At 44.7% G+C, this 18097-nt stretch overlaps 1 protein-coding gene across 2 annotated transcripts in view; it reads right to left on the reverse strand.

Annotated features, from left to right (window-relative positions):
• LOC119445344 (focadhesin) overlaps positions 1-18097 on the reverse strand; it is a 377760-nt gene that overhangs the window by 18459 nt on the left and 341204 nt on the right. For both annotated transcript variants that reach the window (XM_037709656.2, XM_037709655.2), the window contains exons 34-35: positions 15837-15975; positions 10588-10773 (exon numbers count right to left, since the gene is read on the reverse strand). In XM_037709656.2, the coding sequence (XP_037565584.1) occupies positions 10588-10773; positions 15837-15975 (325 nt within the window). The remainder of the gene's footprint in view (positions 1-10587; positions 10774-15836; positions 15976-18097) is intronic.

Consider the following 18097-nt stretch of genomic DNA (forward strand, 5'->3'; position numbering starts at 1 on the left):
ATTTGGACCTACTCCTGACACGAAGACACCCGGTCGTCTTCTTTTTGCTCTGCTGTCAGACTGAGGGGCACAAATCTGGAACAAATCTTCCTCTTCTGTAGATCTTGTTCCACGATCTTCCGAACAGTATCCTTACCAATGTTCAAGTCCTCCGCAATCATACTGAGGGACCGACAACAATTTTCCGCCAGCTTTTCCTGCAATTTTCAACATTTTCGTCAGTTCGAAACGGTTACCGGATGGCCAGGTCTGAGGTCGTCCGTGACCGCCTCCCGACCTTCACGAAAACGACGATGCCATACAAAAATGTTCGCTCAAAAAAGAGCAACATTGCTGTAAGCCGTGGGTTCCCAAAGTGGGTTCCGCGGAACCCAGAGGTTCCGCAGGCCCCTCCTTGGGGTTCCGCGACCCACTGATAAATTTTCACTGGTTCCGCGGTCACCAAGTGGCTAGGATGGCAAACGCGAGAGGTCCTCCATTAGAGAACCTCTATTACCCATTCCCGAGTGTCAAAAAGCACTATCACAGTGCGTAACAGAAACGCATGAACTGCGCAATAAATCCGCCATCAGCTTGTAGTCACCCAGCCTCCATAAATGGGCCATGTGCCCAAGCTTTTGCGCTTAAGTCACGGAGGCCGTAACTTACCACCATGCGCATTTCTCCCGCTTGTAGATCGGGGCCGATAGCGTAGGTGCTGATGTACATGTCGGAGGATTACAAAAATAAATGCGCAGAGTACCGCAAATGCGCAACGAAAAAGAGCAAAAACAGCGCTAGCATCCAACCAAAACGAAGCGGCTGAGTCAGCATCCGTCCGCATCGTCATTTGTTGTCAGTGGAAATAGTACGTGAAACATGTCTGACAGCAACACAGGAACGCTTCGTGCCTAATTGTGCCCTTAAAGCCTTTATACAGTCTTGCGTTTATTGCCGCACATATAACACTGCGTTGGCAGCTGGCCGCGTGCCTTCATACTAGTCGTGTGAAAGTAATTTAAAATGACTAATGAATGCGTTTAGTGCATTTATGCCATGTTCTCATATAATGAAGATGCTATCTATGTAGTGGACATAGGTGCCAGGTTTTAACATGGATGATTTTAACAGCTCCAATTCAGCCTCAAAGATTTTGGCATATGTCGACACAAAAGGGGTTCCCATGCTAATTCCAAAAATCGGTAGGTAGTGGGTTGAATCCAATTCAAAATAGTTAAGAGTGAGGACTAACTTCAGTAATGAAAAGTAAGCTTCAACAGGGTGTGCTTGCGTGCTATCTTCGAGTGATTCCAAGACTGCTTTAATTTCTTCTTTAATAGGTATATTTGCATACAGGGCAGAGACATCCAAAGTTGCAAGAATAGCCTGATCAGAGTGTGTTTATGTCACAATAATGGAATCTATAATTTGAAGGAAGTCTGATTTATTCTAAATAAAGGATGGATGGTATGTTTGACAGGTGATGATTTACGAATTTCGATAGTTGCTCGGTATAACACACAATAGGTCTGCCTTGGGATTTATGCGATAAGCAATTCTAGAGAAACCTTATGAATTTTCGGAAGGTAGAAACAGCCTGCTTGTTTATTATTCGGTATCATGAAGTGGTTCTCAGAAAGCGTGATTAATAACCTGGTTAGAAAGTCTGTTATCATATAATGTATGAGCTTACTGTATTCTGAAGTTTGATAAGAATCTAATTTCTGATAATTGGTGTCATTACTGAGTTAAAGGACAACCTCAATTTCATATCTTAATATCGGCCAGATTAATATAGTACCCTTATTTTCTTCACTCCATCCACTACCCTTTTTTATCTCCACTTTTGAAAGAACCCATTACCAGTACGCCCACCTGTTTCCCTTTCTATCACAACACCAAACCCCTTTTGTCCCTTAATCTTTCATTTTCTCCCTGTATTTCATTTTTTTTAGTACTCTGACATCATTTACCCCACACTACGCACAGCCTTATTCTCCTCCTCCCCCATTAATAGTGGGGGAGAGTGAGCTACGCCTACATAAAAACTCTGCTAAGGAAAGCTGTTGCCGCCCCGACAAAGACAAGACCCTTGTCGGAACGTTGGCTCCGGCGACATTCCTTGTTCTACCCCTGTGAATCGCATCATACCTATTGTGGAACGCATTCTGGTGTCGTCCCGTGGCCATCCAACTACAAGTCAATAGATTATTTGAATTCAGAGTGATATAAAATGCCTCTACAAGTTGTTCCCAAGCTTAAGCTGATTGAACAAGAAGCATTGCATGAATAAAGATGATTGCCTTTAGTTCTGCACGTGCCGCACAGAGTCCTGGGGGGGTATTCTGTAACAGTCCATTTAATGGACTGTCAATTTCGGCTGTCGCAGATTGGCGGCAGCTGCACAAGCGAGAAGGAGACTGGCTGGGGGAACCTGTCTCCTCCTCCCTTGTGCAGCCGCAGCCAATCAGCAGTACCAAAATGGACCGTCTACTCGATGGACTCTTACAGAATACCCCCCCCCCCCCCCTTGATGTGTCAAGAAAATTGAGGCATGCTGGAACTCTACAGGCGTTGAATTTGGAAAGCGCAGCGCTTCTATGTGTTGTGCATTTTTCATATTCCTGGTTCTGCTTGATTACTTCAAATGTGAGCCAACAAAAAGAAATAGAAAAATTTTTGTCTCTTAAAACAAGCTTTACTAGCTGTTATTTGCTAGCGTTCAGCAACTCCAAAGAATCGTTGGGATTTTGTGACAGGAGTTTCTTGTATATTAAGATGCACGATACCTTATTGTTTTACCAGAAATACAGATACCGATACATGTCTTCCCGGATGGTGTTGCCTGTTTTCTTAGTATATACATGTCTAGCCTAACGTCTCATGACTCAGATACAAGATACCCAAAGAGTATTTTCAGATAATATTTCACATACATGTGTCTAAGACTGCATGCATTTTCATATCCTGTGTTAAAACAGATGCTGTTATGTTGGAACAAATGTGCAAGGTAGATGACAGAGGTGTTAATGAACTCAAAGCTATGCTTTAGACAGATACAGTCCGTGTGTTAATTTCTAATGGCAGTCCAAACCTGTGTTCTCAAATACCTTGCACACCTGGTGTAGGGGCCCTTTTAGGCATTTTTGGGGGGATTTAGTGCTGCTAGAGTAAAACCTCGTTAATTCGGAAAATCGAATACTAATGCGAATTCTTTCTCTGGTCCCGGTAGGTGTATGTATTACTTAATGGAATCAAAATCTCGTTAGTTCAAACGTGTTTGGCCACACACCGGTTAATTTGGACAACTCTCGGAGCTCAGCGACTGTGGAGTGCAGCAAATGTCCGACACAAAATAGCAAAAACATTGCTAGCATTCAACCGAAACGAAGTGGCGGAGTGGGTACGGTGGACCAGAAAGCAGAGAGTGGTCACAAAACCGCCTTTTCTACTTTGAAATTACCTTTTCTACTCAGTCTCGCCGGAAGGCTCAATCCAGAATCTTGCCTCGTCACTTACACGCGCGTCTGTGCTGACACGTGTGCTACAGTATCTCAACTAGTTCACGGTGCAACCCCTTCCTTTGTTGAAGTCAGGACGACAGCGCCATCTACTGCGACTACGTCATCGGACCTGCCTATAAAGGATCGTCCGCAGAGCTAACCTTTCAGTGGGTCCAGCGGACCATTAAGTGGCATGTGGTCATGAAATCACTTTTTCTACTTCGTGCAGGTTAGTCCCAGCTACAACAGCTGCTTTCATAGTAATTACCGTGGTCTTCTGGTCCTGCCGCGCCCACAACAGTGTGTTATGATTGCACATGATGTATTCTCTGTGTGTGTGTACTACTTTTGCGTGGTGATGTGAAGACTAATCCAGGCCCTTCAACAGCACAAATTCTGAAGGAATCGTTGGCAGGACAAAATAAACTAGCTGAAAAAATGGCTGCACTAAGAGAACAGCAAAACAGCATGGAACAAATAATGTCTGATCTTACTTTGCGCTTTCTTCAAATAGAAAAACGAACTGCCCAGGTCGAAACACTCGAAAAATCAATCAAGGTCTTGAAATCTAAACTAACCAATCTGGAAGACACCACAGTAGACGATCAAATTTAGTTATTTTTGAAATGCAGGTAGATCCTAATGAGAAAGACTCAGATTTAAAGCAGAAAGTTCTAAACTTCTTTTCAACAAAACTACAGGTATCATGCCTATCTGTTGGTAGAATTTACCACTTTGGCAGACGTGGCAATCCTAAACCAATTACAGTTCAGTTTCAGAACTATAATGAGAAGCATGCAGTGTTTAAGAATGCACACAAGCTTAAAGGGACAAAAACATCAATGCAACATGATTACTCACGTGAGACATTGCATTGAAGAAAACAAAGTCTCCTTTGTGTCATGGTAATTCTAGAATGGACTGACCTGTACGATCCTCTAGTAGTCAACTGAAGATTATTAACGTAAGTGCGTAGTGTCGTTAACAAATCAACTGAACTAGAACCGATCTTTATGATCCTCATGTTGTTATCACGGAGACTTGGCTTCGTGATGACATTAATGACGCTGAAGTTTTTCCGCCTTCATGTCAGGTTCTTCGCCGTAAACGTCCTACTAGAGGTGGCAGTGTGGCTGTCTTGATAAAATATGGCATTCGAACATCACTGACACGTCAGGTAGATGATCACAAAAGTATTAGTGTAGACCGCTTATAACGTAAGTCGCCAGAGTTGCGAATATCTGCACTATAAGTGGCATCGCACTATAACCAAAACAACGATTTTAGAGCCCTGCACGTATGCAAAACATGTAGACCAAACATGTAGACACGCTTTGCACTATCGCACGCACATCGTAATTACGTTTTCGCCAGTGAGCTGGCGAAAACATAATCGCGATGTAACCGGTGCTCTTCAAGCTCGACAGCTTTGCACCGAGTCAAAACGAAACAACTGTTTGCTGTAACCGCTGCTGAAAAAACCGTGACCGCTATCGACGCGATTATGAACGGCGACTTTGCGGTGCTGTAGGCACGCGCCGGCGCACGCACAGAGTCTGGACAAATTAACTACCATTCCCTGCAACAACTGAAGTCGAAACCACGGTGGTCGCTATCTATGAGATCATTGATGGCGACTACGCAGTTTTTTTAAGCACGCGGCCGACGCGCGTACCGAGTAAAAACAAAACTACTGTTTGTTTCGCCGCAACCGCTGTGAAAACCGCGGCCGCTATCGACGCGATCGTAGATGACGACTACTCAGTTACGAAAGCTCGCGGCCCAACGCTGTGTTATGCGCGGTGGTAAACATAAGAATACAGGCTTTAAAGACACAAAAAGGCTCAACGCATTTCGGCGTTGCTGTCATTCACGTACGATTTCAACTGATGTCTGTGGCGATGCGGGCTCGGCCGCTTTGTTTCAGTTGGACGCTAGCGCCGTTCTTGCTCTTTTGCGTCGCACATTTGCGGCGCTCCTCGTTCACCGAGCTCTGAAAGTAGCCCGAATTAACCGATGCGCGGCCAAATAAGTCAGAATTAAGGAGAGTTTTATTGCATTGAATAATGCATACGCCGGCCGGGAGCATGCACCTTGTTGAGAAGCGTGCTCGCTGCCACCCTTGTCGGCGAGATTTTCCCGCGGAAGCCACATTATAACTGGTATTTTGTCTCACGCAGCTGCACTGTAAGCGGTATGCGTATACATGGAGTTCTATGGGAGGTTAAACGGGAGTCGGAAAAGGCCGCGTTGTAGCCAGTTCTGCACTATAAACGGTTACGTTATAAGTGGTCTATACTGTACTTTGAAAATGTTGTGTTCAGGGTGCACTTCATTGTTGTCTGCAGTTTATAGAGCACCGGATGCACCACCTCGATTTCTGGAGGATCTACGCGATCATTTATGGTCTTTTTTTTGTACAGAAGTAATCACTGTTGGCAATTTTAATTTACCTTCTGTTGAATGGTGCTATCCATTTTCAAATACAGATCGATGTTCAGATGTTGGATTCTTGCTTAATACAATATAGACCACTTATAACGTAACCGCTTATAGTGCAGGACCAGATATAGTGCGGTCCTTTTCAGACTCCCGTTAATTTTCCCATAGCACTCCATGTATACACGTATCCCTTGTAGTGCAGTTGTGGGAAACGAAATACCGGTTACAGTCCGACTGCCTGGGAGTACGGAAGTCAGCGGAGACGGCGAACGCTCCCCTCAAACTGGGCACCCCAAGGAGTGCTCGAGGAAGAAAGAGAGACTAAGTGGAGAAGAAGGGCACGTGGTGCGAACGAGCAGCCAGTGAGGCTGAAACCAGAATCTTGAGTGCGAGTCGTGAAATATCACGGCGCGCATAGCGAGCGAGGGCCGCGAAAATGCCAACGCCATCCAACGCTCGCTTCATGATAACGGCAGTAAACGAAACTTCAGGGAGCGGGCGGTGCCGGCACAGCACAGCAAAGGGCGCATGCGGACACCGTGGAATGTGAGGGAGGAGGGCGGCAGGGAAGCGAATTTCGCCTCGGCAACTCCGCCACTTCGGTGGCTCCCCTCGCCCTCCCTCATAGTCTCCCTCACTTTTGACTGTCACTGTGCGCGCCCGCCGCCGTGCAGGGCACTGCAGGCACTGCCGCTCCAGCCTGCCCGGCGCCCGCTCCCCGAAGTTTCGTTTTCTGCCGATATCGGGAAGCGGGCGTTTGCCGGCGTGGGCAGTTTCGTTGGCCGGCCTGGGACAGCGCCGCTGCTTCCCTCTGCGCCGTAGCCACAGCGTGCAAGGTCAGCACATGACTAGAAAGTAGAGGAAGCATAAAAGAGAAAGAAGGGTTGACTGCCATTTTCTACGCGTGGCTACGGTAGCCTGGCTGAGACATCGGCACAGTCGGCAAGTACACGCATGTTCCGGCGCAACGCAGAATCGGCGACCTTGCCATTTGAGAGAGGGTGAAATTTTCGCCCCGTTTTTTTTTCTTTCTTTCTTTTTTTTTGTTTTATTTGCGTGCAACATTGAGGGGTCTCTCCTAAGCTTTTACTCCCGGAGCAATGCCAGTCGGAGGCGCCACCGCGTGAATTACTTCGAATTAACAAGATTCGACTGTAAATTGAATGCAAACGTTCTAGCCACATTCCTCGACTGTCGCATAAGTGTGGCTGCTCTGTGCACATGGTTTGCATATGTGCGGGCCTTGAAAATTGTTGCTTTGGTTATAGTGCGGTACCACTTATAGTGCAGATATTCGCGACTCCGGCGACTTAAGTTATAAGCGGTCTACACTGTATTATGTTAAACCTGAATGTGAGAAAAGTAGTAACAGAACCTACACGAGTTTGTGATGCGTCTTCTTCAATCCTAGATCTTGTTTGTGTTACTAGGACAATGGAAGGATGTACAGTCTCTGCGAATCCCGGTATTTCTGATCATGCGATGGTGTTGTTATCGTGTAGCCTTGAAAAACCTCGTATTGCTCTTTCCGAAATAGCTTCTGTAAAAGATTTTTCTCGTGCCAGGGATGAAAGTGTGCTGAATTACCTTGAACTAAAATTCAACAGCTTTCAAGGCTCAGATGTTAATATACTTTGGGATCAACTTAAACAGATATGCACTTACTGTCTTGATAATTTCGTACCAAACAAATCTATGAAAACAAGAAAATCAAATCCCTGGATTACGAGAGAAGTCTTAGACCTAAAAAGGAAACTTAAGCGCATTAAAAAAAGAGGAGCGGCCACAAACATTGCCGAAGCCGCTCGAACGGCGTTTAATGAGGCGTTGAAGTGTTCCAAATGGCATTATTTACAACATACCCTACCAAATTTTTAAAGAGAATCCCCTCAGAAGTTCTGGGACTTCTTGAATCAAAGAAAAAGTCTGTAGACGAGATACAAATCGATGGTGTTCAAATTGTTCACAAGGAGGCCTTTGCAGAACATTTTAACTTATATTTCCACAGCGTGTTTTCCATCCCTTCTAAAACAGTCAGTCTTGTATCTTGCTCTGATCTCGAAGCTATTGTGTCACTACAAGGTATTGTGGCTATGCTTTTTAACCTGAAAACTAAAACGTCACCCGGTCTTGATGGCCTTCCAAATGCGTTCCTTCGTCGCTACGCTGAAATGCTCGCCCCATTACTTGCATGCATTTTTCGCGCCTCCATATCATCTGTGGATCTACCGGTTGACTGGTGAACGGCGCGTGGGTGCCCATACACAAGAAAGGTGACACTACGCTGATTTCAAATTATCGTCCTATATCTCTCACTTCTTTGTGCTTTAAGATGCTAATTACATAATAAAGTTTTTAACAGATAACAACATTCTCTCTTTTTTTTTCAACGTGCTTTTAGGAAGGGATTTTCTATGGTCACACAACTAACCACAGTAATTCACAATTTTGCAAGCGTTTTGGACAAGTCTGGTCAAAATAATGTAATTTCTTGGGGCTTTCGAAAAGCATTCGGCCTTGTTTCACATCAAAAGTTAATCATTCAAGCTAAAATACATTGGCCTCCCCCCTTTCATAATAAAATAGATTTCCGCCTACTTAGCAAACCACGTGCAGTCGGTTTCTATTAATGGTCACCATGTACCGGCTACATCGAGAAGGACGAATGATCTGTTGGTGACAAGCTCACTGGCAAAAAAATAATCGGGATGGGTGCATGGTAGTGAAAAGCACGTCTTGGATCACGACACGCGCCGCAGCCACCATAAGTCTTTGCCGCTTCCAGCGTTAGTCAGTCACGAGATCACGAGAATTGCAGCTTCTGCACTGCTTTTGTGCAAAATAGAAACAGGATTTCCGGAGTCATTCAGTAGATAAAAGCATGTTGACAAAGTAATCATTTGTTTATTGTTTTCTCGATACTCTCCATAATTCAGCGATTCGTTAATTAGGACATTTTTTTCAGTCCCGTGATATCCAAATTAACGAGCTTTTATTGTACTGAACCTGGCAGCTGCTTCACCACAAATGCACTGACTGATATTTTGAACACTGATAATTCTGGCATGCTCGAGTATTCAGACTGCTTCGTGGCACGGCTGCTGGCCCCTTAAACCTAACACAAGGACGACAGAAATTTCAGACACCTTAACATGCGCCGTTTGATAATTCAGACTCCCCCTGCACGACTGTGTGCTAATTTGACTACAGAGTCGAGCAGGAATAGCAATATTTTGGCAGCAATGGTCACCGCATCACTGTCACCATTAGCCATGCTGTTGGTGCCTCAAAACTGAAACTAGCGAAGCTTAGCTGGCCTGACCAGGTTGCATATACAGTGGAACCTTGTTCATGTGTACTAAAGAAAAAATGTGAGAAAAAATGTATTAACCGGGAAAAGATATGATCTGAAGATACTAAAAAATTTAGCAGGCTCAGCTGTAGTTGACAGCTACGTAATGCAAGGTGCTGCGTGAATCGTTGCAGCATCTGATGCCAATGCGCACCGGTGGGTCTCAGCAGCCCCAGATGCACACTGATGTTTTTACGGCTTCAGAAAGCTTACGCTTGCACTCCTCGAATTTGTGGCCTGGATCAGCAGCTTCTTCGGGCAGGGGTGGTGGTGCTCAAGCGGATTGAGACACGCTTTGCGGTTTTTCCATTGCGTAGCGTTTTAAAACGGGGACAGGAAACAGAAATTACATTGGGCTGATGGCCAACACCGGAATAGGATGCCGCTAGAGCATAACCTGAAGCTTCCTTCGCGTCGCCTACAGCAGGGAACGGCAGCGCGTTTGGGTTATCGCCTATTGAAAGTGTGTTGGTACTTGAAGAGGAAACTGAGCGCGTGCCGACATTTTCACGTGACACGGGTGGACGAGCACTGTGGGGAAGCTGCCGTGGCAGGCAACTTCTGCTCTCGATTGCCCATGCCCCACGCCTTTGATTGTTCACATGGAATCTAGCTGCCAGCAAATGTGTAACACAATCGCAGTTTGGCGATGTACTGAACATTGGAGCCGAAAGGTTGCATTTACTGGGAACGTACTAACTGGTATAAAATAAATGTAGCTGTATTAGTCATTTTTCATGCTCTCGATCGCGAACATTGGGGCGGGCAAATCGTACGAAACGGGATTGTATCAACGAGGTTCTTCTGTATGTGTAGGCACTTGGTAAGCATGTGTGTGCGTGGCAATCGTTGACAAACTTTGGCCATATTCTCGGCCGATAACTTTTGAAGTTTCGCGACATTTCACAACACCAGGAAGAGACGCATCGATGGACAACAGCGTTCCTGGCACTGTGATAAGGCAGCGTGCTTGGCACACTCGTAAGTGCCAATGCGCCTGTCGCAAGCCACGTGAAATTCCACAAAAGTGAAAGTACCGCCAAAATTGGTAAGCTAAGAATACGGGGCATTTTTTTTTTGCCCTCTTGTGGAGTAAAGACTCTTGTTTTCTGGCAAATCTGAAATTTCTGACTCCTGATCATTTGTAACTTTAGGTGGTTCCTGTCGAGTTCGAATTTTTGGTCTGTATTGGTCTTATTGAAACTGTATTGCTCAGCAGTAGATGGTGGCAGGCTTTTTTTTTTACTGTCCAACTCATCTTAACTTTTTTTAACAAGTGCAGTGAGACAACCAGAACAGAGGCCAACCCACCATTTTTGTAACATCCCGCCAGCATGACCGTGAATCCAGCAACAGTGTGGCCAGGGCCTCGGGCAGCAAACACCACAAGTCTGGCTCAAGGTGGCTGCAAGCGGCAAGCGTGGATGACGGCAGGGGCTGCACCCTTGACAGCACCAGCGTGACAAGAGATAAAAGGCGCAGCTGGAAGCGAAGCAGCTGCAGATAGAAAACACAACATCTCGATAATTGCTTTAGCACAGGGTGCTGTACCTTCTTGTGTGGCTTTCCTACAGTGTCGACCTAGCCTCCAGCAACTTCTGAATACCCAAATCTCAAAAAATGCTTCAGGGGAACAAGCTTCGACAACTGCAATGCACTGCAAACTGCCACAGAGCTGTGGTATGAAGAACAAGATGGCTCTTATTTTTTTTTCTTTTTTGAAAGGCATTGGAGGCCTTCCATGTAAATAAAAGAAGTGTATTACATACCTTCCAACCAAGGAAAGCTGCATATACTAGGACCAGAGCCACAAAATTGTAAAATTTGATGAAAAATACTAAAGGGCAATTTATCAGACAAAATATTGCACTTTTCATCCACACCTGTCTAACGCAAGAACAAACCTTTTAAGCACACATTGCAAAGGTGGTAGGCAAACGGAAAGATGAGGATGTTGGCGCTGTTGCAACTTTCAGAAATTCCTGGCTGTTAGCCTGTTCATTACATTTCGCTGACTGGTTGGACTTTTCAAGTATGAGCTGCTCAACAGTGTTTTTTGACATTGATGAGCAAAACTTAGTTAAGTATTCCTTCATACACTGAAAATTCTTTTACATTCCACATTGCTGTTCTAGAGGATTAAGGTTCCAAGCATTACTTTTGAAACCTTATCGTACTTTAATGTGCCACCTGCATTCTTGGGGCCGCCAAATGCGCACCACTGTTCATCAATTTGTTCCAGCTTGGTTATTCTGTCCAAAAGCTCTTCCAACTGCAGGTGATCGAAGTGTGTATGAACTTCATCTAAAGAAGCTTTAGCAGTTTGCTCCTCAGGAACAGCGAAGAGAACTGGAAAGTGGTCAGTGAAGTACCTCAGGGAGGCAAATTTGGCACTTCCAATAGAAGCAAGGTGGGCTACCTTGACATTTCGCAGAATCTTGCACTTCTAAGAAAACCTCAAGATGATGTGGTTGATCACTGTTACAAAATATTTTCTTACACTTGTGAGAGAGTCTTCTATTCTTCCTTCAGCGTCAATACGCTCTGTTCTGTTTGACTACCAATGACAAGGCCATCATCATCCCTTTGGTTGCCAGAGCGCTTGTAGTCACCAGCTGCCAGTTTATCGCTGTTTTTCATCACAGATACTATGACAAACCACAAAAGCAGGAACTTAAGCTGCACATTAAGTACATCCAAGAGCAGGTGTACCTGAGGTTCCTGACACTGCAAGAAGTTTTATCTCTTGAAACACTAGGATAACTGACAACAAAAAGTCGCTATAGGCCTCGTTGACATTGGACGAAAGGAACACGACGATCCTTTCTTCACTGTTGAGAATGTTCCTAGTTTAACACTTCTTGCTGCTGCCCTGGGATATAGTTGCATTGACAGCAAAGTCACAAGTGTCCAATCTGGGCTTCTTCGTTCGGTCGCTCCAATGTGGTTCCTTCGAGGGTTTCTTAGAGCACAGCCTTCGTTTGTCTTGCTTCACTTCACTATAAAAAAAAAGCTAAGTGGTGGTTCTTGAGGCTTTTTCTGATTGACAGCCACCGAGTGTTGACATGTTTTAAGGCTTTTTTTTTTTTTTTTAGACTGTATCATGCAGACCATGAAATGCCTTAAGCTTCACTTTCCTTCTGAAGCTCTTTTCGCGATAACCGAAAATGTCGTTAAGTATTTCATCAACATGAAGAGGAAGGCTTGCAGTGCCCTTCTGTGCAGCAAGGTTGATAAAGGTGACAAGAACACTCCAGGATGGCAATATTTTTATGGTCCTTCCTCAGAATGGCAGCAACACCATTTCGCAATCTGATCATAACCGGAGCATTGTCGCATGTTATGCTCACGCAGCCACGAAGTGGTATGCCATTCTTGTTCAGCGTATCCAAAATCAGGATACCAATAGTATTCTGAACAGTAGAGTCATATTCCAAAAGTGGGCATTACAAACTGCATTGTGAAAACAATGCTGTCGGAAAATGTCACAACAATCGTGTAGAGTTTGGCATCATTGCCAGTATCATTGCTACCACCCGCACCAGTAGAAAATGATCTAGAATGGAGACATCCAACAAAGTCACTGTGACTTGGTCAGCCATTGCCTTCACAATTGCAGCAGGCGTGCACAGGCATAATTCTGTGCTTTTATTGATCGAGGGAACATCTTCCAAAACATATTGCAGGCACGGTTGGCCACAGTCAAAGGAATGTTATGTTCTATAAGAAACGCAGTGAAGAGAAACTTTGTCATTAGTTGCAGAATGATTTGCCTCTGAAGAAGAAAAAAAAAGCCACCTAACTTTCGTTGCTCTGAACAACTCTGGCTCCGTCCTTGTGTTTCTTCATATTCGGGTAACCCAAGATATCTTGCTGACCAGCATAGAAAATATTATCGTCCCAATGGCACATGCTGCATAACGCATACTTCTCCCCTTTGTGCAACTTCTGAATGCACAGGAAATCTCTAGCATAACTAGGAATAAACATTCGAAAGTGTTTTCTTTTCCAACACCGTGCAAATTCAGCGAGCACACCGCAACATCAACGCACATTGTGCACCTCATGGACAAAGAAGCACAACACAAAACCAAAGAATAACATGTAGCTATCCAGCTATCGATACAAAGTTTGGAGGTGAACGAATACCTTGGTTGTCTCCACTAAAACGTAGTAAATGTGCTAAAATTAGTCAGTAGGTGCAGAACATTCACATTATTGAGACCTAATCTTTCTTAAGGGGGGACATGGGTTCCGGAAAAAACATTTTTATTTACTCTAGACACCAGACATTTGCAGTGAATACTCAAACTTGTATGCTGATTTCAAATATGCAATTAGAATTTTTCTATGTCAATCCTATAAAATGGTAAAAAATATTTGAATTACAAATTCACAAGGTGAGTCGCAAAAAAATGTACTGCAGCCAAAGAGCTAAAATGAATGTCCAAATTTCTGAATGCCCAAAGAGTGCAACCTGGTAGTATTTTAACCTAATGAGGCCTGATTTATCTTTACTCGAGAAAAAAAGTTAAGACTTTGTTGCTTATTGGTATTTTGCCCTTATGTAAAAAAAAGCACAGTGGAAAACTTCATTGCACTGCTGCATTTCTCAAGATTGGTATGTTGTGAATACATGACACTCGGTATTTGCTCCACTTGGCCAATGGTTAAAATTTATGCAGGCAGACAAGTACCTAAATAATGCCTACTAGTTTTTGTCTTCTGAAAGGTATTTTATCCTAAGAACACTTATAAACTCGGTCTTGGTGGCTGAAGTGCTGATGAACATTAAAGCAGGAGTTGTGCTTATTAGGGCAGAGATAGACACTGCACTTGGAGCACATGAAAACGTTCTGTTCTTTAGAGTTAAGTTGTTTGCACCTTGACACGTGTCATTTACAAGTTCCCAATGCCCTACGCTTTCATCCTGATAGCCAGGCAGTTGGAACGAGACCCCTCCTGTTTGCAGCTAGAAATGTTTTCATGGATGACGACAGTCTGCTGCTCTGCTTTAGAACAGTGTCGTTTTCCTGTTACGCTCCTTCACAGGAAAATTCAGAAAGATTCAAGTAGAGTCCCCACCCCCTCACTCTCAGGTAGATCTTTGCCACTGAGGTACACTCCAGTTTTTGTCATCAATGTCCTCACTGGTCGTGTCGATAATTGGAGACATCATGTCTTGAAGTCTGCATGCAAAGTCCTCGTCATCTTCGTCGCTGAAACTCCTGTCATCACTGTCCCCTTCTGGTGGAAGACGAATTCTCAGTGGACTTGATCCATCAAAAGAATGAGCATCCATTATACAAAACGAGCCCTTCTCCTTATCTTAAAACCTTGTTCAAGCCTTTCTCCACGTTATGCACTCGTGCTCAAAAATAAACACAAAGCACAGGAGCATCATACACAGCCACACTCTGAGAGTTGCATTGCAGCACAAACCATGAAACTGAGGACTGAAAGTATCGCCAGTGTCACGACAACTGGTGTCAATGGACTGCCTGCTTACCTCATTTTACTAGCACTTCTGAATCAGGTTCCTTTTTTTATTTATTTACTTATCACACGGTGCATTCCCACCTAGGCGCAGGAGTACGAAAAAGGGCACAAATGCCCGGTGTTGCGAATTCGTGCCATAGAGTAAATGCAGCCATTTCATGGCTTAATCCACATTCTGCAGGTGCTATAGCAGTACAATTAAATGTTGAGGCGCACAAGAAAAGAAAACGAATTTTATTTGACAACCAGTCTCATCTCGTATATCAGTAGAACACCATGAGAAAAACATTATATTACTCATGCTGGACTACACGATTTTGTCTCGATGCGTGCTTGCTTCTCATTCAGACTATTGCCGGGAAGTGCCAAAAGAAAATTTTTAATGAAGGAGCCGTCCATGGAGATTACACAGTGACTAAAACTAGCCCGTAATTTCTGCGCGTTAATGTGTAGTTGACGATTAGTCGGTATGTCACGAATTCACGAGAATGGGTAGTAAGGGCTTAGTGAAGGTTGCACATTGGGCTTGTTGGTATGAGAGGCACAGTGCACCCAACACTGGACGCAAAAGTGACACAGAACACATTTCCCCATGCATGTGTATGTTCTGTGTCGTTCTTATGTCCAGTGTCGTGTGCCACACCTAAGGGCTTCAGTAAGGGGTTAATGTTTAGATAAGATTAGATTATGGGGTTTTACGTGCCAGAACCACGATCTGATTATGAGGCATGCTGTACTGGGGGACTCCGGAATATTTTGGACCTGCTGGGGTTCTTTAACATGCACCTAAATTTAAGTACGCGGGTGTTTTCGCATTTTGTTCCCATCGAAATGCGGCTGCCGTGGCCTCGTGCCTCGTGCTCAGCAGCACCTCGTGCTCAGCAGCCCAACATTGCTGTTCTGCAAGCAAAACAGTGCTTGTGCTTGCACTTTCTTCTGCTAACCACTTCTCGTACTTCAGTGCTTTGTGCTGCATTAATGCCTCGAATTCCAAATTGCCATTCGAATTGTTGCAAAAGGAAAACCTTTGTAGAGAACGCGTGCAATAAATGAAGCCTCACCTTGAGTTCCTGCTGCAGAGCACCTTCCTTGATTGCCACAAGGCAGTCAACAAACCAGCGCATTTGTCGGCCGACCTCCTCGGCTACTGGCTCAGGCAAGCGTAAGCACTGGCTCAGCAGCCACAGCACCTGTCCATCACTGCAGCAAGCAGAAACAATGCACATTTTTGTGCCATTCAGCTTGCTAGCCAAAGTACTGGGTCGACCACTGGAACACTTGAGTGCACAGCCAGTGCTCCACGATGCGCGTTGTTTGCTACTGCACGGCCCAACACTTGGCTCAGCATTTGTCAGCAGCAGATGACGCGCAGAACGCTCCCACCCCAGTGAGACTCTGCGCCTGCACCGAGTGGGTGGCGGCAACGCGCTCAAGTGTTCCCTCTAACAGTGGTCGACTCTGCACTTCAAAGTTGATACAGTTAAGCCTTTATACAGTTGGCCACGATATAATGAACCTCAATATAACGAAAATGTCGATATACCGAACTATTTCACTTTTTATAACTTCATGTCCATAGTATTTAGAACCACAATGTAACGAAATGTGTTTTACACGCAATTTCAATTTAACAAAATTTCACTGCGGCTGCAGAGGAATACAGAGACAATAAATAGAAGCTTCTGTGGATGCAGATAGTCAAGTGGTTGAATTACAAGTGGCTGCTTGCAAACGCACCTCAATTTGCGTGCCGTGTGGCCAGGAGCAAACGCCGATGAGGAGCACCGTCATGTTTTGTACAAAGGGCAAGTGCGATAAGATCCTGTCACGCCCTGCGCGCTGTATATGTTTTGGGTGCAAGTGAAAGCGTGCAGGGGTGGGCCGAGAAGGACAGTGGCTTGATGAGCGCAGTCTTCCTGCTTGCTCAAGGGGAAAAGGAGAGGGGAGCGAGCTTGTGATAACGGGATTAAGTGAATGCAAGGAAAGGGGGCCATGGCGGCACATGGCTGTCAGCGCAGCTGGTTGCATACACAGCCCATGCGCCCTGTTTTAGAGGTAATCTGCCATGTGTGTAAAGAGTGGGCGTGCTAGTGCTGTCTTCCCATACGTTTAGTACTGGAGGTTGCCTAATCTAGAGTTTTGGATACGTGTTGAAGGGATAGGCAGACGAAGCATTCGCTAGCCACAGCCCGTGCTTTTCATGCTAGCATTATCCCACGGCAGGCGACACTGTCAGCCGTGGGAGTGAAGTGGATGCAAACATGCGGCTGGCTTCGCTTCCTATCACCAATGTGAGAAGACATTGTCGACTTGGCATGAAACTATCTGTTTCAACACTAACTCTCAAATTAAAAAAAATAATAATAATTTCTATCTCATTGAAATTGGCTTTTTCAGATTGCCCGATAATTTGGGAAATCTTGCAGCCCCTCCCACATAACAAATATCGATTGGTGACTGCACATATTTTCATAAAAGGTCAAATTTCAATGTAATAAAATTTCGATATAATGAAGCAAATTGCCAATTTTAACAACTTCAATATATTGAGGTTTAACTGTATAACGAAGTCAGTAAAATCAGTCGGTCGAAGTAAAATCAAAGTCGGTCGAATGGGCTACACTCTGAAAGAAGTCACAAGCCCTTTGCCACTGCGATCGCTATTCAGTCACTAAATGACGAGAATTGCAGCTTCTGGGCCGATTTTGTGCTGTATAGAAGCAAGGGTTGAGAATTAATTTAGGAAATAAAGGTGCATTGGTGTACTAAGCATTTATTTATTATTTTCTTGGTACCCTTGATAATTCAAAATCTGGTTAATTAGGACATTCTTTCCGGTCCCATGAAATTTGAATTAATGAGGTTTTACAGCAGTGCAGTCATACAATTCTCCCTTCATGCATTTCACAGTGCAGTTTTTTTATCTGCAATGCTTTCTACAAAACTACTTCACATATTACAGTATAGACCACTTATAATGTAACCGCTTATAGTGCAGGACCGGATATAGTGCGGTCTTTTCATACTCCCGTTAATTTTCCCATAGCACTCCATGTATACACTATCGCTTATAGCCCAGTTAGCAGTTGCAGGAAACGAAATACCTGTTACAGTGCGGCTGCCTGGGAGTACGGAAGTCAGCGGAGACGGCGAACGCTCCCCTCAAACGGGCGCCCCAAGGAGTGATCGAGGAAGAAAGAGACGAAGTGGAGGAGAAGGGCACGTGGTGCGAACGAACAGCCAGTGAGGCTAAAACCAGAATCTTGAGTGCGAGTCGAGTCGTGAAATATCACGGCGCGCATAGCGAGCGAGGGCCACGAAA

Source organism: Dermacentor silvarum, chromosome 3 (genome assembly GCF_013339745.2).
Source record: "Dermacentor silvarum isolate Dsil-2018 chromosome 3, BIME_Dsil_1.4, whole genome shotgun sequence".
In the NCBI taxonomy this organism is placed as follows: Eukaryota; Metazoa; Arthropoda; class Arachnida; order Ixodida; family Ixodidae; genus Dermacentor; species Dermacentor silvarum.